The sequence below is a fragment of the Tripterygium wilfordii genome, chromosome 7 (genome assembly GCF_013401445.1).
Source record: "Tripterygium wilfordii isolate XIE 37 chromosome 7, ASM1340144v1, whole genome shotgun sequence".
NCBI lineage: Eukaryota > Viridiplantae > Streptophyta > Magnoliopsida > Celastrales > Celastraceae > Tripterygium > Tripterygium wilfordii.
The window spans coordinates 600,217-624,522 of record NC_052238.1 but is presented as its reverse complement, the minus strand read 5'-3'; the positions used below and the strand labels follow the sequence as shown (position 1 = coordinate 624,522).

Below are 24,306 nucleotides of genomic sequence, written 5' to 3'. Positions count from 1 at the left end.
TAAAATGCGTTTTTGTGACCTTGTGACCATGACCTATGTCAAAATAATCATGCAAAACTTTCTGTTAATCATCCTATAATAACCTTATCTTTTACCCGATCAGTCCCTAAAAATTAAGCTATATATACAAATAAATAAATAAAAGGAATTACTTATATATGTACATATGGTTCTTTTTTGGCCCTTTTGTGCGGTTGTTGATCATGCCACCTTCTTTGACCATTGGAATATATATATGTATGTATATGCAATATATATTTAAAATGTTAGCTGAGATCGGTTGTACTATACCCACAGAATGGTTGGACCAAACCAACCTAGTCAATTGAAAATTGCCATCTCAAGACTTCGAACTACATATCTTGGCTTCCAAAGAATCATATATATATCTATAGATGTAGAAATATAACTACCTTGTGTGAAACTCAAGAAATCAACGTTGCAAATTTTCTCTGGATCGTTGTTACTTATACGGAGAGCTTGCCTCTCAAGTATATTCTTTCTTTTTTATGCCCACCAAACCTACTAAAACGACATCGCAGCAAAACAGTATTAAAATTCTTTATATATAAGTCGTGTTATTGTATTTGGTGGTCATCTACGCCAATATTAACAAATAGCTAGCACAGCACTGTTTGGCTTCCAAGAGAGAAATTAAAGGGGATCGATGGCGCCGTGGATTCGGATTCTTGTCCTGGCTATGGTGGCTTGTCTGTTTCCGGCATCGGTGGAGTCTATTGTTCGACATTACAAGTTTAATGTAAGTGCATATATATATATATATATATATAATGACACTTGCATGCATGCATTAATGTTGCTAATTGCAACTTAATGTCATGTCATGTGTTTTAATCAAAAACACTGTCAATTTGCAATTAATTAGGCTTTCCCATGCATCATCGTCTCTGCATGTTTAACCTTCCGAACTATGACATTGCAAACCATAGTAATTTATTTCTATATAAATAAAATTGCGATAGCTATTAATTAAATATATATCATGCCACCCAAACTCTAACTAATCATCTGACTTAGAAGGATGCCTTGCTTCATTTTTTTTCCCTTTAAAATACGTCTTCAGTGAGCTAGATTCTCTTAATCACTCCAACTTAATCAATGATTCCTCGAATATATACCAGTTAATTATTAATTAGCTCCTTATTTAGATTAAAAAAAATCAATGAAAAAACGTTTATTAAATGGGATTAAATATAATCTTAGTCAAATTCTGAAAGCGATATACTTCTTTATTTCGACAAGTCACCTAATGTTTTCTGTTAAGTTGTCAAGTACATCACCCTAGCTCAATATTGTTACCATTCCACCGACTCCAAATACAAAGATATATATACGTGTTTATTATATATATATATCTGCGCAGGTGGTATTGAAAAACACGACAAGATTGTGTTCCACAAAACCCATCGTCACCATAAATGGCAAATTCCCAGGACCGACAATAGTTGCCAGGGAAGACGATACAGTGCTTATTAAGGTGGTCAATCATGTTAAGTACAACGTCAGCATCCACTGGTGAGTACAAACTGCTAACCACCAACCTTGTTTATCCGGTCTTCATTTTTGGGCTAACCTTTGCGGGCTTTTCCTATTTTTGGGCCAGGCACGGGGTAAGACAATTGAGAACAGGCTGGGCCGATGGGCCAGCATACATAACCCAATGCCCAATCCAACCAGGGAATCAGTATGTGTACAACTTCACACTCACTGGCCAGAGAGGCACGCTTTGGTGGCATGCACACATTCTCTGGCTCAGATCCACCGTTCATGGAGCCATAGTCATACTGCCTAAGCGTGGCGTTCCTTATCCATTCCCCAAACCTGATAAAGAAGAGATTGTTATATTAGGTGAATGGTGGAAATCAGATACTGAAGATGTAATCAACGAAGCTTTGAAATCTGGTTTAGCCCCAAATGTCTCAGATTCTCACACTATCAACGGGCATCCTGGACAGGCCCCTAATTGTCCTTCACAAGGTGAAAATTTTAAATTTACCCAATTATAAAAATTAGTGTGTTAATTTAAACTCTAAAACAGTCTTTTTTATTTATTTATTTTTTCTCAGGATACAAATTATCAGTGAGACCTGGCAAGACCTACCTATTTCGGTTGATCAGCGCTGCACTTAATGAAGAACTCTTCTTCAAGATCGCCGGACACCAACTCACCGTCGTCGAGGTAGACGCAACCTACGTTAAACCCTTCAAAACCGACACAATCCTCATCGCCCCCGGCCAAACTACAAACGTACTCTTAACAGCCCACAAAGGCGCCGGCAAGTACATGGTCGCAGCTTCTCCTTTCATGGACGCACCAATTGCAGTAGATAACACCACCGCCACTGCCATACTAAACTACATCGGCTCCCAAACCACAGTGTCCACCACCCTCATTGCCCCGCCTCCCAAAAATGCCACCCCTGTCGCATCCAATTTCACAAACGCCCTTCGAAGCCTCAACTCCAAAGAATACCCAGCAAGTGTTCCATTGAAGATCGATCACAACCTTCTATTCACAGTCAGTCTCGGAATTAATCCTTGTTCAGCTTGCCCCAATGGAAGCCGAGTTGTTGCTGGCATCAACAACATCACATTTGTCATGCCCTCTGTTGCTCTGCTTAATGCCCATTTCTTCAATATGAAAGGGGTTTTCACTGATGATTTTCCGGCGAACCCTCCGATACAGTACAATTATACAGGGACGCAGCCGACGAATTTGCAGACGATGAACGGGACGAGACTTCATAGACTCGCTTATAATTCCACTATTCAATTGGTTTTCCAAGATACAGGGATGATTGCACCAGAAAACCATCCGCTCCATTTGCACGGGTTCAATTTCTTTCAAGTTGGAAAAGGAATTGGGAATTTTGACCCGAAAAAGGATCCAAAGAACTTCAATCTAATTGACCCGGTTGAGAGGAACACCATCGGCGTCCCCTCTGGTGGATGGACTGCTATCAGATTCAGGGCTGACAATCCAGGTAAGCCCAGCCCACCAACAATAACTATTGGCTCATATTTAAAACCAAGCCCAACCCATTTTCATAGTTGTACCTAATCGGTTCATAATGACCCATTAACTTTTTTCAGGGGTTTGGTTTATGCATTGTCATTTGGAGGTACACACAACATGGGGGCTTAAGATGGCGTTTGTTGTAGACAATGGAAAAGGACCCAACGAATCTCTTCTGCCACCTCCAAGTGATCTTCCAAAGTGTTAATCTATTCTCAATTTGACCCTCTTCTGCATTAAAAATACTAGAATTGTCTAGAGGAGACGAAGAAGAACAAAGAAATAGCAGAAATGGGCCAAGACTACGGAAGAGAACGACTTGTTAATAATTACAGGAGTTATTTGGAGCAAGCCAAAAAAAAAGGCTTCGCTCAATAATGCCGGATTAATTTTTTTTCTCTCTCTCTCTCTCTTTTTTTTTTGCTTTGTTCCACTGATGTATGTGTAATTATGATATTATTGCCGCTATACCAAGGATTTATACGATCAGTTTTTTTTCAAAGTCCAAAATTCTTGCAAAATTGTAGAACGCGATGGTCCGGACTCAGCAACAGCCCAAAAAGATGGCGCCCACTTCCCGGGCATCAAGTCCATTTCCAATGTTCCAAGGCCAGTAGTCTAAGGAAAAAGGCAATGGTCAGGACTAGGGTTGTACACCGGGTCAGAAAACCCGATCCGACCCGGTGACCCGGTCCGACCCGGATGTTATCGGGCTAACCCGATAACCTTTTTATCGGGTCGGGCTAAACCCGACCCGGACCTCTGTTAACAGGTCCGGGTTTCGGGTCTGAATTTCATTGGTTATCGGGTTATCGGGTCAATATCCAATTATAACAAAAAAAAATTATAATTATTTAATTTCTATTTATCACTTGACACCTGGGCTTTTATGTCATTTTATATCCTTTTTTCTATCATTTTCTTTGTAGTTATTCAATGTGGGATATTGAAAAACCTACCTCAAAATCTTTCTTACATGTGGCACAAGCACACAGATAAGGTTATTGACAGGAAACTTCCCAGTAAGGTTATCATTGGAGATGGTAAGGTTCACAAGCTTGTCCAGCAGCTCTATCTCAAGCAGAACTGTACCAAACAAGGGATGAGAAAACACATGGAGAGCGACGACATGTGAATCTTGGTCACACGTGACTCCGGAAAAACTGCAGTGTGCAATGGAACCTTACTATCTTCGCCGGTTCACTGCCGTTGGAGATAACGAAACTGAAGAACCTTACCATCTCCACCTCATTTTGTACTTTGTATGTGAGAGGGAGTTGTGCGTATGGAAACCCACAAGTGATACAAGTTCCCACATCGAATAAACACAAGCAAAGTACATTGAAATTAGTTTTAAAAGGCATAGAAACCCATGAGTCATACTAGTTTTTTATATTAAAAAAAAATTTATCCGGGCTATCGGGTGAAACCCGGTCCGAACCCGGTAACCCGATAACCCGATAGCCCGAAACCCGATAACCCGAATATTTTTAACAGGGTTATCGGGCGGGTCATTCTTATCTTAAAAATTATCGGGTCGGGTCAAACCTGGTCCGATAACCCGGGACCCGGCCCGATGTTCAGCCCTAGTCAGGACTCAGCGTCGGCCCAAATGGAGGCCTGTAATGTTCCGGCCCTTATTTTAGTCCATTTTCAATGTCCAAGTACTCCATTGGAATCACTCATTGTTCCCGTAATTGCACGAACCTATGGCTATGAGTCCAGTGCTCCACTTAATGTGCACATAATTTAATTAACTATGGTCATTTGTTTTTAATAAGTGTAATTAGTTATTTATGATGTAACATTCTGGTGATGTTGATAGGTATTTGTACTTTGTGGTTGTGGGGTCCTCCCTCGTGATTGCAAAATATTACTAATAAGATAAAAAAAAAATGCTGGGATGGTGCACGCGCGCACATGAGGAGATGATGCACACACATCCCAAAGTCGCATAGGTTGATCTCTTATTAGAAAAGGGAATCTTTCCGTAAATGGAAACAAAAGTAGTGGCAGCTGGTGGAGGCCTGGCCATTGTAGTAAATAATTGCGTGTTTGATGGATGTGCAGTCGCCATCGACGACAACTACTACATTACATGTGCGGTATGCCCCTCCTCTTCGCTGTCTCAAAGGGTCGTCAGTGTCCCTCTCTTTTCCTATATATTGTAATGATTAAAACGTGTCTCAAAGTTGATGCTGTCAGAACTCCTAACAATTTCACACGAATTTATTCAATCAATATTTATTTATTTTTTCTTTTTATTTCCATATATTGCAAAACTTGAACTTTAGTCATGTCACATGTGAGTAATGTTATAAACTCATAATTTTCTTCTTCTTTTTCTCTTTCTAATATGTACTGGTTTAGTGTGTCAGAGGAACTTTCTGGTTCACTTGGCATCAAGGGGAATTGAATGATTAGATTTAGACAAAATTATTATGGAGCAAGTAATCACTAAGAAAAACAAGAAAGATCGTAGTCTTTGAGCCATATATAGCCAACTATACATCAAACAATTAGCACATAGACAATTGTTTTAGACACCCCAAAAGTAACTCTTGTGTGTGTGTGTGTCTATATAGAATTATATATACATATATTCTCTATGTTCCCCATGACGTCAATGTACTCCTAATTAAACATTTTTTTTTGAGAGGATGTGACAAAAGCAACAATTTTTAGAATATATTCTACCCAATATGGAATCATTAACAAAATACAACATAAAATACTTATCATTTTAATATATAGAGACGCATATGTTGTATCCAAAAATTATGTTCCCGAAGTGATATCACATATTCGCATGTCAGAAATATATATATATAATAATAATAATTTGAAAATTTTAGAGGGATGAGAAGAAAAAATCAAAAAAGAGGTGAGAGAGATTTGGCATGATCCAATTCGCTTGAGGTATTATCGATTCTGAACTCACATGATTTTACAATTTAAAAGGATCTTAGGTGTTTGAGCTCGGATTTTATCTTATAAATTACATCTCTTTTCTATTATCAAGGGATGTGAGATTTTCAGTCTTAATAATTTATTTCATAAAAGTTTTCATACAAAGTACTTGGGCAAGCCCATATAATAATATCAATAAATAAATTCCAATGCTGGACCCCCAAGTAAACACCTATTATTGCTGTTTTTGGTATTGTCATTATTATTCAATAAATAGCACCAAAAATATTGAATATATAAATGAGCCTTTTTAAAAAATAAATCAATAAAGCCCGAGAGAGTCAACGAGAGAACATGACAAATGAAAATTTTATTTACACACCAATAAAGTGTTAAGTTTACACCACAAATTTAAACTTATAAGTTTACACCAAATTATTCTAAGTTTATACCAAATTATTAATTAATATTCTAAAATACCCTCGTTTGTAATTTATAACATTATCGTCTTAAGCACATCCAATCTTTGGATTAACCGATGTATATCATGGAGAGGAAGACTACCAGTGCTGTTAGCTTTTTTTGGTTAGTCCGGTGCCCTATACGAGAATTTGCACAAGAAAGAATAACAGGAACCAGAAAGGAAGCAGTTTTGTTAGAGCCAGTGTCCGCCAAAACAAACAGATTTTGACGATTCAATGTTGCTGGGATCACTTGCATTTGGACAGGTGTGGGCATATCATATCCAAAGGTCTCTACATTATGTAGGAGCCTCTGAGGAAGGTTACAGGAAGAGATCGAATGACCAAATTGGTGATGGAACTAAGCCCCCCTTAACATGAATTTCAAGTTTCATTCTGACAACTACAGTCTGCTCAATTGTAAGGGATTTATCGACAGAATCCCTTACATAGAAGCACTCATTGGTGGCAGATTTGCGTGAGAAGTCTTAATCTTTCTCAATTGACCACAAGCAGACACTTTTGGGCACTCGAGGAATGGGAATAACAATGGCAGCTCAAATTCAAGCCACTGGTCTGTTACTCAAGCTGAGTATAAGATTCGGCTCTTGAGATTCTGTGGATTTCTTATGTCGTCAAACTTGCATCGAAGCTGTTCCCGCCTGTTATAATACTCGAAAATTCAAGATTCGATGCCATGAGGATGATAATCTCTAGTCCATAGCAACAACTAGTCGTCACTTTGAATACATTATCATTTTTTAAGCATATCCAATCTTTGGATTGACGAATATCACATGAGACAAACTAAAAACCTTTGTACCATTACCCAAGCTTGGAATTTCAAAAAGTTTCTATTAATGACATATTAGACATTTTATATCTGGATCTAGATGTAAATAAAAAAAAAAAAATTCTAAAATGGGTGTAAACTCAACACTTTATTTGTGTGTAAATAAAATTTCCCCATGATAAATGGCCCCTAAAGCTAGAAGTATCATCTCAATGGGCCTGGATTTATTAATTACTGAGAAAGCCCAATCAAATATTAGTAACTTTGGTCTTTGAAAGTTCACAGCAAAAGAACTTCTAATTTCTGTGTTGTAGTTTGTTGCTCTGTGTTTTCAAGCTTTACTAATAGAAGGACAATTTAATACCATATTGTCGCCTTGTCGGTTAGCCAATTAGAGATGGAACAAAGATATAACCAAGTGGGTACAAAAGGAAACTAACTGTACTGGGCCTAGATCAGGGCCCACTACAAGCCAGCAACCAGAAAGGTTGGGCCTAAAACCAAATTTGAGCTCGACTTATTTAACGAACTAATCACCTGCATCAGGTCCATGGTTTAGAATTGCAATAACTCTATAAACGAATGAATAAGCGAAACGTGTGAAGATCATAGCCGTTATGCAGGGATCGCAGTCCTTGAGATCATAACCTTTTTCAATAATGTGGGGGACATTGACCAATAAGGAGTGCTATAACCGTGAGTGGGACCCATCACACTAAATTGCTAAAAGGAAATTTGCCCGTTGATCCGGACCGTTCTTTTGGCGGCTACCTTCTTCAAAGCTGACCGATCTGCTCTGGTCAATTTTCTATCCATCCTACGGTTCAGATTGCGACAGGTAAGTCTTTATCATTATTTATGGATATTTCACAAATGCTTTTGATGTTTTTTCAAAGATCAGTGTCTATGACTCTTTGCCCAAATTTTGTGTATAGATTAACAGAAGAGGGAACTTTTTTTCTTCATGAGTTGCAGTATCCACAAACCCCATGAGCTCCAATCAAATCTCACCACCTATAACTTCTGTTTCTCACTCTGTATATCTGAGAATTTTAAGGAGCCTGGGACATCTTGCTTTTGAGCTACAGTATCATTGTTGTTGTCTTCCATGACACAGTAGCTCCAAAACACTTTACCTTACTTTCTTTCCTCTCTTTTATTTTGCTTGCTCGGTTATCAAGTAAAGGGAGAGAAATAATAGATCTTTGCAGCTCTCGTGATTCATTTCCTTGGAATTCAGAGTTTTCCCCAATTGGGTTTTGTTCCATTTCAGGATTCTGGTTTTAATCCAGCTTCTTTTGCTTTCCCAATTGGGATTTCAAAGAGGCTGAGCTGCAGAGCAACAGCTATCCTTTACTGAGTTTCCTTTCTTGGGTTTTTGTTTCTCTGACAGGTTTCTGTTTCAGTTCTTCAAATCATTTCAGGGCCTTGGTGTTCTGTTTTGTGTTCCTTAAAAGAGTCATTGGGTTCAGATCTCAGTTGTGCACACAGGGTTTTAATTTGGGTTTAAAGAGTATTTATTTTCAGGTTTTAATTTTAATTTTTTTTTTTGGAGTTAATAACTTCTTTTTTGAATTTTAGGAAAGGTTGGTCTTTTCTAGATTCCTTGGGAGTATGCCTACACTATGGAAAAAGAAGAAGCTATTCTGATTCCTTTAAATGCTTGTTGATTTCACATTGATATTTTTATGGTGAAATCTCTACCTTCTCTGCATTTCCTTCTCTGGTTTCTTTCTCCTCTTCAATTCTTCCAAGATCATCTCTAGAATGACCAGAAAACAATGAATTTGTTCAGATTAGCAAGTATACACCACTAAATTCTTAGTTCCTCTTTTTGATTGGATATTCAAAATGAAGTGGGAAATGGAAGTTGCTAATTGGTTAGTTGAGGAGAGCAAGAACACAAGATGGACTGCAGCGGAGAACAAGATATTTGAGAATGCTCTGGCAGTGCACGATACGGACACACCCGATCGGTGGCACAAAGTGGCAGCCATGATTCCTGGGAAGACAGCCGAGGATGTTCTGAAGCAGTATAGAGAATTGGTAGCTGATGTGAGCAATATTGAGGCAGGGCTTATTCCAATTCCTGGATATAGTACCAGTACGTCTCCATTTACATTGGAGTGGGTTAGCAATCATGGCTATGATGGGTTTGGGCAGCAACCTTATGGACTTACGGGAAAGAGATCTTCATCGATTCGACCTCCTGATCAGGAGAGAAAGAAAGGAGTTCCATGGACAGAGGAGGAGCATAAGTAAGTCATGACTCTGTTTTGAAGTCTTTTTTGTTGAATTTCTTGTGCATATAAATACTTGGACTGGTATTAATCCTCAAAATCAAGCTGTCTAGACATGATTTTAGAGAGCTTGTGCTAAGTCGAATGTGGATAAGATCCTTCTAATGAAAAATTCCTCATCAGAAATTAACAGCTTCTCTTCATTTTCTTCTACTTTTCTTGCTCCCTTATCCTTCTAATGGGAACTCATTATCACAATCAGCAATTTGACTCTGTTTGCATCTCCATCTGTGGTTGATTGCAGACTTTTTCTGATGGGGTTGAAGAAGTATGGAAAAGGGGATTGGAGAAACATATCACGCAATTTCGTCATAACCAGAACGCCAACTCAAGTGGCTAGTCATGCCCAGAAGTACTTTATCAGGCAGGTTTCAGGAGGCAAAGATAAGAGAAGAGCCAGCATTCATGACATAACAACTGTCAATCTCAACGAAATTAGAACTCCTTCGCCAGACAGTAAGGGACCTTCGCCGGAGCAAGAAGCTGCACTAGTTTTTCACCAAGCCAATTCTGATTCCATGCGACGAACACATTGTCAGTGGAATCATCAGCAAAGCAAAGGGGCAATATCATCTAATTCAGTGCAAGAAAACATGTTCATGGCGTCTTCTTTTGGAATCAATTCACATGGCCTTAAAATGCAGGGCCAAGAACTGCATAGAAGTTCTGTTCGCGAATCTTCCCACATTGGAGCTCAAAATCTTGTTTTCCAGATGCAAGCCTCGCAGCGGTATCCTTACGGATGAAACTCTCCGGCACCTAATACTCCATTGTGTCCTTTACTATTCAGATGTAGTTGTGTTTTTTTCTTTTCTTTTTCCCCTGGTCCAGTGTGAATATGTTGTCAAGAACTTGGTCTAGTCCATAGTATTCCAAACTTGGGGTGTGGTGAGAGAGAGAGAGTCAATGTTTTGCTCGGAATTGCAAGTCTGGATTACGAAACTCAGAGTGAGAAGATTCTGAAACTTGGGTTCTCTTTGCATCTTAGATTCTTGAAGCTTTTGTGGTTTACGAAGCCTCATCACCAACGGTTGAAAACAGTAGGATAGAGATGCATTTTCTGTGCCTTTTGGAGTTGTAGTAAATGGGTTTGAAGCAAAAAGAGTAAAGTACTGTTTGATACCTTAAGCAAATTCTTCCAGGATAAGAGAAGAAGAGAGAGATGCACCAATAAGCAGACATATGGAATTCAACTGCAGTAGAATATGATGAAACAATGGCATAAGCATCTTCAATTTCCAAGTTGAAAGCTTAGCATGTTTCAGGCATATCTCAGTCATTGATGCCAAAGAAAAGAGTCATGAGTCGTATGAGCATAATGTAAGACTTATTGAACATATCCATCTTTGTTATGGATATTCAACCCTTCAGTATTTCAGTGTTTTTTTTTCCCCCTTTCTTTTTCTCAAGTTAATAGATCTGTCGTCAAATTTAGACATAAAAATTAAACCTGCGACTCCAAGCCAAGTAGTTCAAAGGCTGCAGCTAAAACCTGGATTTAAGAGCAAAAGAAGTGATTATATATTATTGGCTCCTGCATTTTTGTTGAACTTCTTTGGACATGTAGTTTAATAATCTTCATAGACCAGGATCCCCAAAAGGATCTGCAGTTGACTCCATAGAACTTCAACCTTGTTTGAGGCTGACTCTACATTCCACTAACTAAAGCCATTATATTCCTAATATTTCTTTAACCAACTCATTAAATTATGAACACACAGTACAAAGTAAGATTCAGAGAAGATTAGCCTCTTAACTAATTAATGACCTAAATTGATTTAGACCTGAAATTTCGCTAAAACCACTTCTTAAACCAACCAACTTTTGGTTAAAATGCTCTGCTTTTGTTGTGATAGTCAAAGGTGGCAAAAATTTGTTATAGTTAAGTCCATGAAATCATCATGATTTTTTATGATTCTAAGCATGAGTCAACCAACTAACAAACATCATAGAGGCTTTCACTGTTCTTCGTATAGGAACCCGTAGATGGAGTATTTGCAGTTTTCTTAATCACTAAAGATTATCAATTTAATTTAATCTCCAAAATGGGTCTTGAGATTCCTTAAATTTCGTTCATTATTTCCAAAAGAGAGAATCTTCTTCCGACTTAAGTGCTTTGTGGGACTAATACTAATAGTTTATCACCTAATGAGACAAATTAACAATGATTATTTCTACTATGCACTTTTAAAGTTCAACGAAGTTATGCACTTTTTGTTAAGCTATCAAGTTAGGTTTAGCCTCCCCTAACTCACAAGAATCTTCAACACATCACTACAGAAAGAATTATGAAATTATTGAAACAACTCAACAAGTTCTGGGTTGGAATTTGAACGTCATGACAAATAGTAAAACAAAATAGGCAAATATCAAAGTTTCCTGTGCAGTCCCTATCTCTTTTGTTGTTTTTCTAACAACTTGGGTGCTACTAGCACTTTTTATTGCTGATAAAGCAACCTCGCAAAAGCACAGTAATCACACCCATGTCACTTGCACATAGTATATTCATTCTCTTCCATTAAGCAAAGCATATAATGCAACAGTAGCAATAACATTCAACTAGCTTTTTCAAGGTAAATGACAAAACTAACCACCATCTTTTTCTAAAGCAGAAGCCCTACTACTCCAAGTAGAATAAAAAAAAAACAAGAAGCACCTTGGCTGCTTTATTCTCATTTTAATCAAACACCTTAACCAGTTACAACCACATGAGTTATATCACAACTTACACCCTTTCGGTTATCTTGTTCTGGAGCTATATTCTGATTCTCCTCTCAAGTATATTCTCCTAGTGAAACAAACCCTAAAAAACATGTAGTGAAGCTATAATTTGTTCTGAATGAGCAAAAAAAGTTTCTGTGGGCATTGTGTGATGTGCATGTAAGTAATTTTGATTCCTTACATTTCCTCAGTGGACCGTGAGAATCTGATGATAATCTGTTGTGGGGGCTCATTGTTGCATACAGGAGAAAAGGATGTGGAGGGACGGAAAGCAGAGAATATGCATATAATATCTCACTAGTATTATTCAATTCAATCACACATAATATGTTTCACATCCCTTCAAATGGAACAAATCAGGATACAACAGCACAGTTTAAAGCATTTCTACATAGACGGAAAAAAATGCTAAAAAGATAGGGACATACCATGATGAATGATATTAGTTGGAATCGGCGAATTTAGTCTGGAATCTGATACTGCATTCTATGCCTCTAAATCACTTTCATAGGCATTGAACTGTGTAATTGCACATAGATGTGATCAAATCCATCTCCTGCACATACCCACATATGGTAGAGTTGATCATTGCCAAATGACTTGTATTTTTCAACAACTGCATTGGCTATCCATATTCAACAAGCATGCCTACAACAAAATGGAATGGTTGCCACATTCACAGCAGGAACAATTATGACTGGGAAACACTGCATACAGAACTGTGGTGCAAGAGTCAACCTCCCAACAGTACAGAAGACCAGAATGGATGTTCATATATGGACCGACCATTTCTGCATCAACATTGGTCAAGTAACTCAGACACCAAACCAGCCTTGATCTTCAGGACTATTTATTCTAAAGATTTCTCCTTATTGCATGTCAAGCCAAAACCATGGGGGGATAAAGGATCAGATGAATTTTTCCTGGCATGTATCCAATCTTTTTAAACCATTTTACTGGCAACCTACCCTCAAAATCGTAATCTCCAAAAGCCAAGGCTCTAGAACTGATGGATATCTGTAATTCCTGCTCCTTCACTTCCAGGCAACCAAGCAGCAATGAAAGCATCTACCTTTTCCAAAAGCCAAGGCTCCAGAACTAAGGCTCTTCCAGATATCAGTATTTGCCAACGTGGGGATTTTATCAGCCACGGAGCTTATGACCTCAGTTCCATTGAAAGAAATAACAAGCTCTGAATTTTCCCTAATGATTCCGCATATGGACCTTCACCAACAACTACAATAGCATAGGAAAATTCCTGACTTGCTAAGGTGTGTGGTGATGGATATTTCATATTTCTCATAAACCACTTCAGTTTCATCTCCCACAGCTTCTTTAATAGCATCCAAGATGGTTGTGTAAAATACAAATTATTGCCCAAGTGTCATTCCAACATGTACTCAACCCATAACGTGCTACATAACATTGAAGCTGCAAATTGTTGCCCAAGTGTCATGCCAAGCCATAACGTGCCAAAAGATTGTCCACCCTCCACATTGATACCCAAGGCCATCATCATTTATGCCAGCAACAAGAATTCTTCTGGCATTTCTGTCCAATGGAAGAAATGGTTTATTTGGATTCCTTCCGTTTTTCAAGAGAACCAAGGACTTGCGGACTGCTTCACATGCTAGTTCTCTATGCTGCAGCAGAAATAAAACATAGCAACGCATCTCAACTCTAATGCAATAAATAATTGGTATTATTTAAGAAAAATGGAAGAATAACATATAGTAATTATATATGTTAATACATCAAAGATTCAGAATATCAGACTAAAGAAAGTAATGAACATGGCTAGACTAAGTTAGCCGGCCGAGGAAGTCAACAGAATACTGTCCAAACATATGACTAATGTCAGTAAGCCATATTCTGAAACCTGAAGTTTACCTTGCAACCTACGATATACCAATATCAAGCAAAGATATATCAGTGAAGGGATATTCAAGGCCACCCGATAAAACTTCACTCTCAGTATACATTTATCAACATCATCAATCCTGGCCATTGTTATCTCCCCTGATTGCAACAGAAACATCAAGTCGTCAACCCGAAAAAAAAGATGTGCCTATCGCTAACATTTCCAGAAAAGGACAAGATGTAACTGTCTCCATTAAATGAATAAATAGGATAATGTAAAATAATTCCCCATTATAAAATTTACTTTTATTAATGATTGATTAACCTACAAACATCTTATAGATATTTTTTTCTTACAAGGAAAAGGAGACATTTTATTCAAAGTAAAGCCAAACATAGGACTTCAGCTGGTGTAACAACTGCAAAACCAGTCAAAGGAAAAGAACATAAAAATCTGCGGGAATATATAGACTTTGATGACTTACAGCCACACAAGGAGCAAAAGCAAATTGAATGCGGCATGCCCTTGCTTCATGAGCAGTCGCAGCTCCTATTCTTTTTGCCAAGTCTGCATCTCTGTTACACCATTCAAATCGTTACGATTCAGAAGCAAAATATGCAATGAGACCCTTCTTTAACGAATCCCCACAATATAATGAAAGATAGAATCATTGACGGATTAAGCCCATCAATGCAAGTTTCCGGCGTTTTGTATGTGATTTTGAGCGGTTAAAACCCTAATTTCAAAACCGAAAATCCCCTTCTTTTACCTAAAAATTTTCAAAAAAGAAAGAAAGAGAAAGGATCAACAAATATGGAACTGACCTTTCAAGGTCATACGGGAGAGGAGGTCATTCACTCAGCTTCAGTGGGTGCATTTGTGTTCATGCAGAGGCAATCCATGTCTTCGACTTCGCTAATTCTCTTCTCAAACTTCAACTGGACTAAGGGAAGTTTCGTATTGGAATTTTCAAAGGTTTATCCTTCTCAAGAGTCTGGTTAGACTGAAATGGTTATCTTAAACAGTCACAGAGCAGCATGAATGGAAAATCATCCAATCAGGTATTAAAGAAGCGGGAAATAGACGGAGGGGCTGTTAGTGGAGCCCACATTTATCCCGGGCTGAGAACGTGTCTCAAGTGGGCTACCTACAAAATATAATCCTTAGTTTTCACCTTAATTGAAACATAATTAAAATCCATGAGATTTTCATAATCATACCCTAGTCAACAACAAAAATCCACCACCTCAGCAATAAAGGACCAAAAATAAACTAATGATGAGGATAACAGGATAACCCCACTCCATTAATGCAAATCATCTACTTTTCGAACGGATAAGATTCGATATTTTGAAATTATTACATTCTTCTGACAAGAGATCAGTAATGTAAATTTACATACATTCTTAACATTACATATAGTACAGGACCTAACAATGACTTGAAGCCAGCTTTATTGATGAACTGGAAGGACATTCAGCTATATGCGTGCGCTCAACATTGGTTCCAGTGACATGGAACTCGCCAGCCTTGTTCTTTAGGGGTATGCAATCTGAGGATTTATCCTTTTTGAATGCCAAGCCAAAACCAAGAGGGAATAAAGGATCAGATGAATTTTGTCCTGCATGTATAGGCACCTGTTCAACCTTTCTAAACCATGTCACAGGCAGCCGGCCCTCAAAGTCGTAATCTCCAAATATAACATCTGTAATTCCTGCAGCTTCAGTTCCAGGAAACCATGCAGCAATCAAAGAATCTACCTTGTCCAAAACCCGTGGCTCCAGAATTAAGGCTCTTCCAGATATCAATATTGCCAATGTGGGTATTCTATCAGCCACAGAGCTTATCACTTCAGTTCCATTGAAGGGGATTGAAAGCTCTGCATTGTCCCCAGTCTCTTCAGCATATGGACTTTCCCCGACGACAACAATAGCATAGGAAAAATCATGACTTGCCAAGGTGTCAGGTGATGGATATTTCTCGTAAATCACTTCAGTTTTATCTCCCACGGCTTCTTTTATGGCATCCAACATTGTTGTTCCTAAAATGCAAACAATCGTGCAGGTGTTATGCCAACAGCGTGCTCGCAAGCCACAACATATTAAACTATATAGAAGATGAAATTATCCTCCACAAATCTTTTGTCAATACAAAATTCTAATAAAAGCTTAAACCATGATGTACACGCATGCACACAATATAGTCTGCGCCACTTGCCCTTCTCCTGTGTTTTGGAAAAGCAAGAAACAGACATGATGGGGATTGCTTGAACTATTAAATACTCAAGGAATAAATTGTTGCGTCAGTATATACGAATATTGTCCCATGCATGCTAGAAGTATGTCATGAAGTGACAATTAAAAATCCAGGTCTGGAGAAAATATGCAACTGAAAATTGAATTTTGAAAATCAGGAAAAAGTTTCATCCTGATGGAGGATAAGCATACCAATTGTTATCCTGCCACCGTTCCCATGCCAAGCTATAGTCCACCCTCCACACTGATATCCTAGGTTATCAGCATGTGTTCCAGCAACAAGAACTTTTTTGGCATTTCTGTCTAATGGAATTAACTGCTTGTTTGGGTTCCTTCCATTTTTTAACAGAACCAAGGACTTGCGAACTGCTTCACGTGCTAGTTCTCTGTGCAGCTGCCAAAAAATAACTTTAAGAATGCATTTAACCTCTCAAGCAATAAACTAGCAGCCATTACTCTGAAATCTCATTTACCTTGCAACCTACTAAATCTAGCAAAGATCTATCTGCAAATGGATGTTCAAAGACACCTGCAACGAACTTCACTCGAAGTATACGCTCAACAGCATCATCAATTCTGGCCATTGGTATCTCCCCTGATTGTACCAGAAACATTAAATCCTCAATAAATTGTTCATACCTAAAGGCCACCATCACCTGCATTTATTTCCAGTCAAGGAAACAAGACCGTAAAACAAGAAAGCAACATCTTCCTCTAGGCTTGCAAGAATCAGTGATTGATAAATACCATGTCAATGCCAGCATTAATAGCTGCAGAGATGCAGTAACGATAGTTTGAACCATGGGGTTGGGTAAGTCTGTCAAGTCCTTCCCAGTCAGAAATCACAAAACCCTGCAGTGGAATGCACTCAAGATTTGTCTAGATGAGGAGCATTTGCAACAGCAAATAACATCAACCAAAAGAAGGATTTGACAACAGTATGTGTGGAGCATCTCAATTTGGAAATTTTGTTTTTGTACCGTTATAATGTTTGGGAGCATTGATTATCAAGAAAAAGAAACAAGCTTGAAAGCATCGCAGCACTTTGAAATGGAAAAGGGAATGCATCTTCCAAGATATCCAAAAAAAGTACACCAATATTGCTGTTTACCTTAAATCCTAGCTTGTCTTTTAAAACTTCTGTCAGGAGAAAATGGTCGGAGTGCAGTTTCCGACCATTCCAACTAGAATAAGATACCATGATAGTGGAAACTCCCTGAGATATACAGTCTAGATAAGGTGCCATATGGATCTTCTCCAGCTCTTCAAATGAAGATATGGTATTTCCCTCATTTATACCTCTGTCAGTACCCCCATCTCCAACAAAATGCTTGGCACATGCAATTACCTTGTCTCTGGATTCGAGAACTCAGTCAGACCAATTTATAGTGTTCTTAGTGGACGGCACATGTTAAGTAAAGGAATACAAAACGAATGTATGTCCATGGTATTAGTGGGGAAAAAAAAAAGAACAATGAGAAATATGCCTAAGAGTGATAGTCGCAAGGGATAAGGTGCTCAAAAAAATTCAACATCAATAAGCAAAGTTAAATAGAAAACTTTCAAAAAGATTTCTATTTACCTTCCTGCTACAAAAGGGTAGCCTTTTGGGTGCCCTTCAAGTGGCTGTCCCTGCAATCCTGTTACAATAGAAGTCATTTTTCTAACGATGTCAGTGTCTTCACTATAGCTTTCATAGCATCTTCCCCATCTTGGATCTCTGCATACCTGTCAGAGCTAATTAAGATTAATTGCTGAACAAATCATTGATTAGAGTCAGAACGAATGTTTAGAGTAAAAATAAGTTCTGAGAAAAATTAAAGCTACGGATTTTTTTAAGACTTACAGCCACACAAGGAGCAAAAACATACTGAATGCCACATGCCCTTACTTCGAGAGCTGTTGCAACCCCTATCCTTTTTGCCAAATCTGCATCTCTGGCATAGCACACATATGACACATATCATTATATCATTAGGTTTCAAAACCAAAAGTTGACACCCTATATTGATTCATCGAAATAACAAGAAATTGCAAATGAATCAACAGACGAGCACAAACCTAGTGGCTCCAAGGCCGACATTGTGAGGGAATATGGTGGTACCATAGACACCATTGTTACCGTGAACTGCATCAGTCCCGTAAATAATGGGTATTTCCAGTCGCGATTCAAGGGCCAACTTCTGGAACCCATCAACCATATCAGCCCAATCCGATGACAGAGCGTTCTCAAAGGGCATGCTACCTCCAACATTAAGTACACTCCCTACATGACGGTTGCCCACAAGGCTTATGAAGAAATGCTTACGACAATGTAAACTTAGACATAACAGCTTTTGGTCCTTTAATCAATAAAAAAAACATATTCCAGTTCGTCTTAAGGGCAAATTAGATCGTACCTACGCCAAAATCTTTAAGTGCAGAGGGAGTTGCGACACGGCGCTCTATCTGAGCTATCTGACCAACCTTCTCTTTCAAGGTCATTCGGGAGAGGAGGTCGTTCACTCGGGCTTCGATTGGTGCTTTTGAGTTCTTGTAGATGAAATTCATGTCCTCCGATTCGCTCATGATCTGCTCCAAGCGGCCTCTGAAGTCAGAAAAGTTGAACTTCGAAACGTTTCTCCTTCAAGAGCTCCGGTTGCCGGTTGGGAGTTGGGACAGCAGGATAGAGGATGTGAAATGTGGGAGTGGCAGTGTGGGACGTACAAGTAGCTCTCCGTTACTTCGTACTCTGTACAGTTGTAGATCCCACAAACGGATATTTTCCTCGTAACTCGAAAGCAAATGGTATCGGGCTTTTCTTTTCAACGTAATGGGCTAGAGGATGGCCTGAACGAATTGTAATGGGCTGGGTGTGTACACGAAGTCCCAATCAATTAAAGCATGATTTCCCGCCGGCGAACACCAACGACTAATTGCATGCAAGGGTAAAAATTAAGTCAATTTGTGGATTTGATTCCTATTTGTCTGTATATTACAATTTTGGCTTCAAGTGCATGCATTATTTTTAAAAAAACTTTCCAGTTTGTATAATTCAATTACATTAATTTTTCATGACATAAATGTAGTTTTCCCAAAGCATATGACACAGAGAAATTCGAACATAATTCTCAAGAAAGAACAAGGATTAATCTGCATCATGTCATAATAACGTAATCGGCTGTAACAATTTATAGAGCTAAGTTACAAAATTCACATGAAACTACTTCTTCATTAACAAAAATTCCTCTGATTTTTGGATTAGCATGTTCCACTACTGGTTTTTGGGGGGTCAATGGTAGCTTCACATTCAGACAGATTCTCGGTTGTGCCTTCAATTCGCTCAAGAGAACTTTGATTACTTCCTTCTGAGTTCTGCAGCAACCTCATGATCACCTACTGGCTACTGCTTTCCTTTTTGCTGCTGGGTTTAGGATCTTCTTTGTTGTCCTTGCCATAAAAATATTTGCTCATGTTAAGTCCAACCTTTGGTCAATTGGTAGAACTTGATTGAGTATTATGAGTTTCCTGTTCGATATGATGTTAAGAAATATAAGCATTCTTACCAAATCAGAGAACATATATATGTATAATCAATGTACTAAGACGAGAATATGAAAATAGTCCAATTATGACAGCATTACTGACCTCTGATTTTGTAGAATTACCATCAACAGATTGTTGATTCAATGACTCCCTTACTGAAGGTGTTTGATTTTCGGACATATTCAGAGTTAAATTTTCCGGTGGGTGTTCATCCAAAGCTCTATTTCTTAATATGATCTCGGTATCAGATTGTAGGACACCTTGCTGATCAAAATCTGATGAGGATATTTGATCTCTCAGGGTCTCGTTTGGTAATACGGACGTTGGAGATGAGGATGTACTCGAATTGATAGAATCTTGTTCAACCGCAAATTCCGGGGTTTCAGCTGCTCTGAGGGGATCAGTAGAGCTTTGAATGATCACCCCAGAACCTCCAACATCAGTAGTGCTTTCCACTTCTTTGCTCCCATCAACTGACTTTGATATATCCTCATTTTCTTTGTGCTCAATTGGATCTCCTTCATCTCCTACCATATCTCCAATTAGCTTCATATTTTTGTTCTCCTCAGATTGTGTTCCATGTTCCAGCACAGCTTGATGCTCAACGGTGTTATCAGCATTGCCACCACCATCAGCTGGTTTTGAAGGTTCTCCGTTTGCGTGCACTATTGGATCATCCACATCATAAACCTCCTTTATCTCCCTTGTAGACTTCCCGGGAGAAGTCAATGCTTCCTATTTGTATCAAAATTTACAATGGTGAGTCTACTAAGCTTTCTTTCAAGCTTCCACTGGTGAGAGGAATTAGGCAAAATGAAATGTATCAAATTAATTCAAATCATAAAAGGATAATTGAAAAATTGATTCGCTGCAAATAGAAAGTTAGAAAACACGAGTGATAAGTTAGCTACTAAGCATTGAAAAACTGCATTCTTCAACTAAAATAGTCCATTTGCTTTCAGTATATCAAGGAGATAATAATTTTCTATAATTTCAATAACACAATTAACTAACCTCTAGCTTTTCTGGAATCACTTCTTGAGGAGAGCAAGCCACTGATCCCTCCCCATTATGCACTGCTTCTTCAGTTGACAATGCATCAGTAGAATTAGAAGACCTATGTTCACCAACTTCTTCGGCTACTTGTTTGACGTTATCTGAGAAACTCATTGATGCTTGACTCACTTGAGGTGTTTCAGTTCTCAAAGACGACTCTGAACTTACATAGTTTGAATCTTGATCTCCTACCTCTTCTGACATAGTGGATAATCCAAACGGATTTTCTGGCTTCTTCTCCAGAGTTGAAAGGCTTTCCCCCATGGCATCCTCCTCACTGATCTCATTAATTTCTCTCAACCTTCGTTCGTCTTCTCTAACACCATGAAATGAGGCGCCCCACATTTCTTCACTACCAGAAGTAATATCCCTATCTATGTCCCCATCATATATCAAGGAATCTTCATCACCGGATGAAACATTTCCGTCAACTGTCAGAGGAGAACCTAATTCCGAGACCTCAACTTGCAAGTCTGAAGCAATGGAGAGGCTAGGGGTATGACAAACCTTTTCCATGTAGAATGGGCGGTCTTCCATTTTTAGCTTCTCAACTGCAGATGGACTTGAATCATATGAAGGCTCACTTACAGTTTTCCTCTTGGGCAATGGGCAAATGAAGGTTTTCTTCACAGCTCTACTAAATGCCTCGGGAAATTTATCCGCTGTTGGCTGCAGAACTTCTGAAACTTTAGCTCTATTCAGATTGAAGTTATGTTCATCATCTTCTGATGAAGATGACGGACTTGATCCATCAATGTTGTTCTCTGCATTTGTCTTCATTTGAGTTTCACTTCCAAAACTTAAGGTCAACTCCTTATCTTTATCTTTTCTGATCTCTGCTCCTTTCATGTCAAGGTGGCTGTCAATTTCCTTATTGCTTTCAGCTTTGCTTGTAACTTTATTGGGGGGCTGGGGACCTTGAATCACCAGATCTGTTACACTCGCGGTATGAAACATGCTACCACCTTCTCTGGATGATAACTGTTCGATTAGCTGGTCATGGTTTCCCTTATCTGCAAAAAAAATAAATGTTTTCGTCATACAAGAAGAAGCAAGTTTCATATTCTTCTTAATGAATCAAAATTCAAGCAATCAAACATAATACCTCTACAATAGATGAAGATAGAAATATAAATTACTCTAACCTCGCTGGGTTTTGAATCTAGATAATCCTGGACCCTCTGGTGCCTTCTTATCAATATTGAAAAAGGGATTTATAGTAGGCTCAGGTCCAAGTTGATTGGGTTCCAATGAGGAAAAGGGTCCCAAACAAAAGCTCTCATGCCTGCAAAAGAGCATTTCTTTCTGATGAGGTGCTGAAAATTCTTGGTGGAAACTGTCTGCAGTGAGATCAGGTTTTTCTTCCTGTGGGTCATATGGGAGATCAAATGGGTTCCTTGCCGGCAACAAAACAGAAGGAGCAGAACCAGGCATTTGCAAGCCCAGGAGGTCATTGGGATTGTCTAGGATATCGAAAGGGTTATTTCTCGAAATAAGAATGGGAGCTACTTGAGTCATAGGAGCACTATCCATGTCAATCAAATTTTTCTCAGCGTGCAATCGATATAATTTTCTTGCCCTTCGTTTTGCTATTAAACTCTCCAACCTTTTGTTTCTTTCTAACTCAGAATCCCCAAGATCCATAAGATTCTTTTCATCATCCTTGGTCCATTCTACAGCCTTATTATTCCCATCCACTCGTGCCTCTTCTTCATCCTCCTCTCCTTCTGAGTAAGAAACATCTAGCTCGCTGGCTCCATTACCATAATACTTTTCTGATTCCTCATCGTAGCCATTTTGTGAGGTGGTATCAGGTATTGACGGTTCAGGAACAAAGCCTGGTCTGTGTTCATCAAATAATTGAACATTTCCTGAAGCAGATGCACTACAGGAGGCGCTTTCTCCATGAATCAAAGTGAACTCATTTTTCTCCTCCGATTCTAATTTTGGAACTTTTTCCTTCTGCACAGACTTACCAAACAAAGTATCATCCAAAGTTCCCTTGGAAATTATATTTTCTCCCATTTTCAAGTCCCGTGAATTGCATTCTCTATTCTTCTCTGTGAAATTTCTTCGAACACTTTTCTGATGCCGCAGAGAAGATGCACCATTAATTCTATTGACAACGCCATCAGCTGCAAGAGACTTAGATCTGGCAGACGATATCCGTTCCTCCTCCTTTCCATTCCTTACCACATCTTTATCTTTTTGTTGTGACTTGAAATAAACTCGAACAAAAACAGCAGAACAAGCAACGAATGGAGAAGAATAAATCAAAAAATAGAAGACTCCTGGAAGAAACATAAACAGAAGGAAGAAGAATATTAAAGTTCCCGAAACCAAAGGGTAGTTCTGTATGAATCTATAACTGGTAATCATAAGAAATCTAAGAGTTTTCCACATGTACACTAGAACATTCTTCGCGTCAACACCCATCTCAAACAATCTATAAACAACAGAAGAATTTTATGCAAATATATACCAACAAAAAATTTTAACCTTCCTCTATATACTGCCAATCTCAAGAAATAAGACCCATGAAAAGATTCAATGAAAAACCCATATACGAATTGATTGAAATGCAAGTGGGATATCAAGGCAATAAGAAAAATTGCAGGAATTCCTATGATCTTTGGAGATAAAATGTGCAATAATAGAAATGAAGAACCCGAACTGATCACCAAATCAAAAGCTCCCAGAAAGTTGGAGGTGGGTTTTTGTTCTATTTTTTTAGAAATCTTTATTTGGTGGATAGCTTTGCGAGATCCCATAAATTAGGATTTTAGCTCCTCCATCTCTCTCCCCCCTGATTCATGGGATACAAAAGGACAAAATAGAAAACAGGTATTTGAAGAAGTGGCGGAAGGGATTTAAGTAGAGCGGTTATTTTACCCATGTGACCATGAGCTTCTCAATTATTACAAGTTGTGCCCCTTACTATTTTACCTACGGCCCCCAAAACACATGGGCCTGTCCACGTACCCAAGTTGTAAAACATATGGGCCTAATGTTGAGAAAAAATTTAAGACTTAGGCCCACCGTATCCTCAGTGGCGGTGTCAGTGTGGCTTCAAATGTCTTATAAAAACATCAATGGCCACAAATACAACCAAACGCGCGGTAGGCATCGCAGTCCGCTAAGGTTTGTGGTCAATTGCTCCATCATCTCAGAAGAAAAGATCTCACAGTAGCAGCGACATAGATAATTCTTCCGCCGCAGATACAATCTCCTAGTTTCTAGCTTCTAGCCTTCTACCTAGGCTTTGTTTGATGAGGCGGTCTGCATAGCGATACTGCTAGCAGTCCTGTTTTGAGGGATTGCCTCACCAAACAATACATATAAACTGAGCGATACCATCCACATAAGTTGAAGATATTCTATATAACG

At 38.6% G+C, this 24,306-nt stretch overlaps 4 protein-coding genes and 2 pseudogenes across 4 annotated transcripts; 2 read left to right on the top strand and 4 right to left on the bottom strand.

Annotated features, from left to right (window-relative positions):
• The first annotated feature begins 594 nt into the window (after positions 1-594).
• Positions 595-3,568, top strand: LOC120001707 (laccase-4-like). The gene is made up of 5 exons (XM_038850135.1): positions 595-760; positions 1,385-1,536; positions 1,625-1,998; positions 2,088-3,005; positions 3,115-3,568. Exons 1-5 carry the CDS (start codon positions 668-670, stop codon positions 3,243-3,245), a joined length of 1,668 nt encoding a protein of 555 aa, XP_038706063.1. The 5' UTR covers positions 595-667; the 3' UTR covers positions 3,246-3,568.
• Positions 3,569-8,114: 4,546 nt separating this feature from the next.
• LOC120001632 (transcription factor DIVARICATA-like) lies at positions 8,115-10,871 on the top strand. The gene is made up of 2 exons (XM_038850040.1): positions 8,115-9,459; positions 9,746-10,871. Exons 1-2 carry the CDS (start codon positions 9,053-9,055, stop codon positions 10,245-10,247), a joined length of 909 nt encoding a protein of 302 aa, XP_038705968.1. The 5' UTR covers positions 8,115-9,052; the 3' UTR covers positions 10,248-10,871.
• A 2,201-nt stretch (positions 10,872-13,072) lies between these two features.
• On the bottom strand, positions 13,073-13,619 carry LOC120001983 (annotated as a pseudogene).
• LOC120001982 lies at positions 13,343-14,417 on the bottom strand (annotated as a pseudogene).
• A 976-nt stretch (positions 14,418-15,393) lies between these two features.
• LOC120001730 (beta-glucosidase BoGH3B-like) lies at positions 15,394-19,067 on the bottom strand. Its single transcript, XM_038850165.1, has 9 exons — positions 18,738-19,067; positions 18,400-18,604; positions 18,185-18,275; positions 17,921-18,066; positions 17,450-17,693; positions 17,086-17,190; positions 16,812-16,994; positions 16,531-16,732; positions 15,394-16,124 (listed from the first exon to the last, which is right to left on the bottom strand). Exons 1-9 carry the CDS (start codon positions 18,904-18,906, stop codon positions 15,514-15,516), a joined length of 1,956 nt encoding a protein of 651 aa, XP_038706093.1. The 5' UTR covers positions 18,907-19,067; the 3' UTR covers positions 15,394-15,513.
• Positions 19,068-19,456: 389 nt separating this feature from the next.
• LOC120001728 lies at positions 19,457-23,707 on the bottom strand. The gene is made up of 4 exons (XM_038850160.1): positions 22,065-23,707; positions 20,878-21,932; positions 19,966-20,598; positions 19,457-19,845 (listed from the first exon to the last, which is right to left on the bottom strand). Exons 1-4 carry the CDS (start codon positions 23,353-23,355, stop codon positions 19,810-19,812), a joined length of 3,015 nt encoding a protein of 1,004 aa, XP_038706088.1. The 5' UTR covers positions 23,356-23,707; the 3' UTR covers positions 19,457-19,809.
• Between the last annotated feature and the right edge of the window lie 599 nt (positions 23,708-24,306).

Excerpts from the sequence above, each read along its gene's own strand:
- LOC120001707 (XM_038850135.1), top strand. The coding sequence starts at position 668 with ATGGCGCCGTGGATTCGGATTCTTGTCCTGGCTATGGTGGCTTGTCTG. Across the intron at positions 1,999-2,087 it reads CCCTAATTGTCCTTCACAAG|GATACAAATTATCAGTGAGA; the intron begins GTGAAAATTTTA and ends ATTTTTTCTCAG. Across the intron at positions 3,006-3,114 it reads ATTCAGGGCTGACAATCCAG|GGGTTTGGTTTATGCATTGT; the intron begins GTAAGCCCAGCC and ends AACTTTTTTCAG.
- LOC120001728 (XM_038850160.1), bottom strand. The coding sequence starts at position 23,355 with ATGGGTGTTGACGCGAAGAATGTTCTAGTGTACATGTGGAAAACTCTT. Across the intron at positions 20,599-20,877 it reads TGATTCCAGAAAAGCTAGAG|GAAGCATTGACTTCTCCCGG; the intron begins GTTAGTTAATTG and ends TGATACAAATAG. Across the intron at positions 19,846-19,965 it reads GTAATTCTACAAAATCAGAG|GAAACTCATAATACTCAATC; the intron begins GTCAGTAATGCT and ends CATATCGAACAG.
- LOC120001730 (XM_038850165.1), bottom strand. The coding sequence starts at position 18,906 with ATGAGCGAATCGGAGGACATGAATTTCATCTACAAGAACTCAAAAGCA. Across the intron at positions 18,605-18,737 it reads ACTTAAAGATTTTGGCGTAG|GGAGTGTACTTAATGTTGGA; the intron begins GTACGATCTAAT and ends ACCGTCATGTAG. Across the intron at positions 16,995-17,085 it reads TTAATGCTGGCATTGACATG|GTGATGGTGGCCTTTAGGTA; the intron begins GTATTTATCAAT and ends AAATAAATGCAG.
- LOC120001632 (XM_038850040.1), top strand. The coding sequence starts at position 9,053 with ATGAAGTGGGAAATGGAAGTTGCTAATTGGTTAGTTGAGGAGAGCAAG. Across the intron at positions 9,460-9,745 it reads TGGACAGAGGAGGAGCATAA|ACTTTTTCTGATGGGGTTGA; the intron begins GTAAGTCATGAC and ends GGTTGATTGCAG.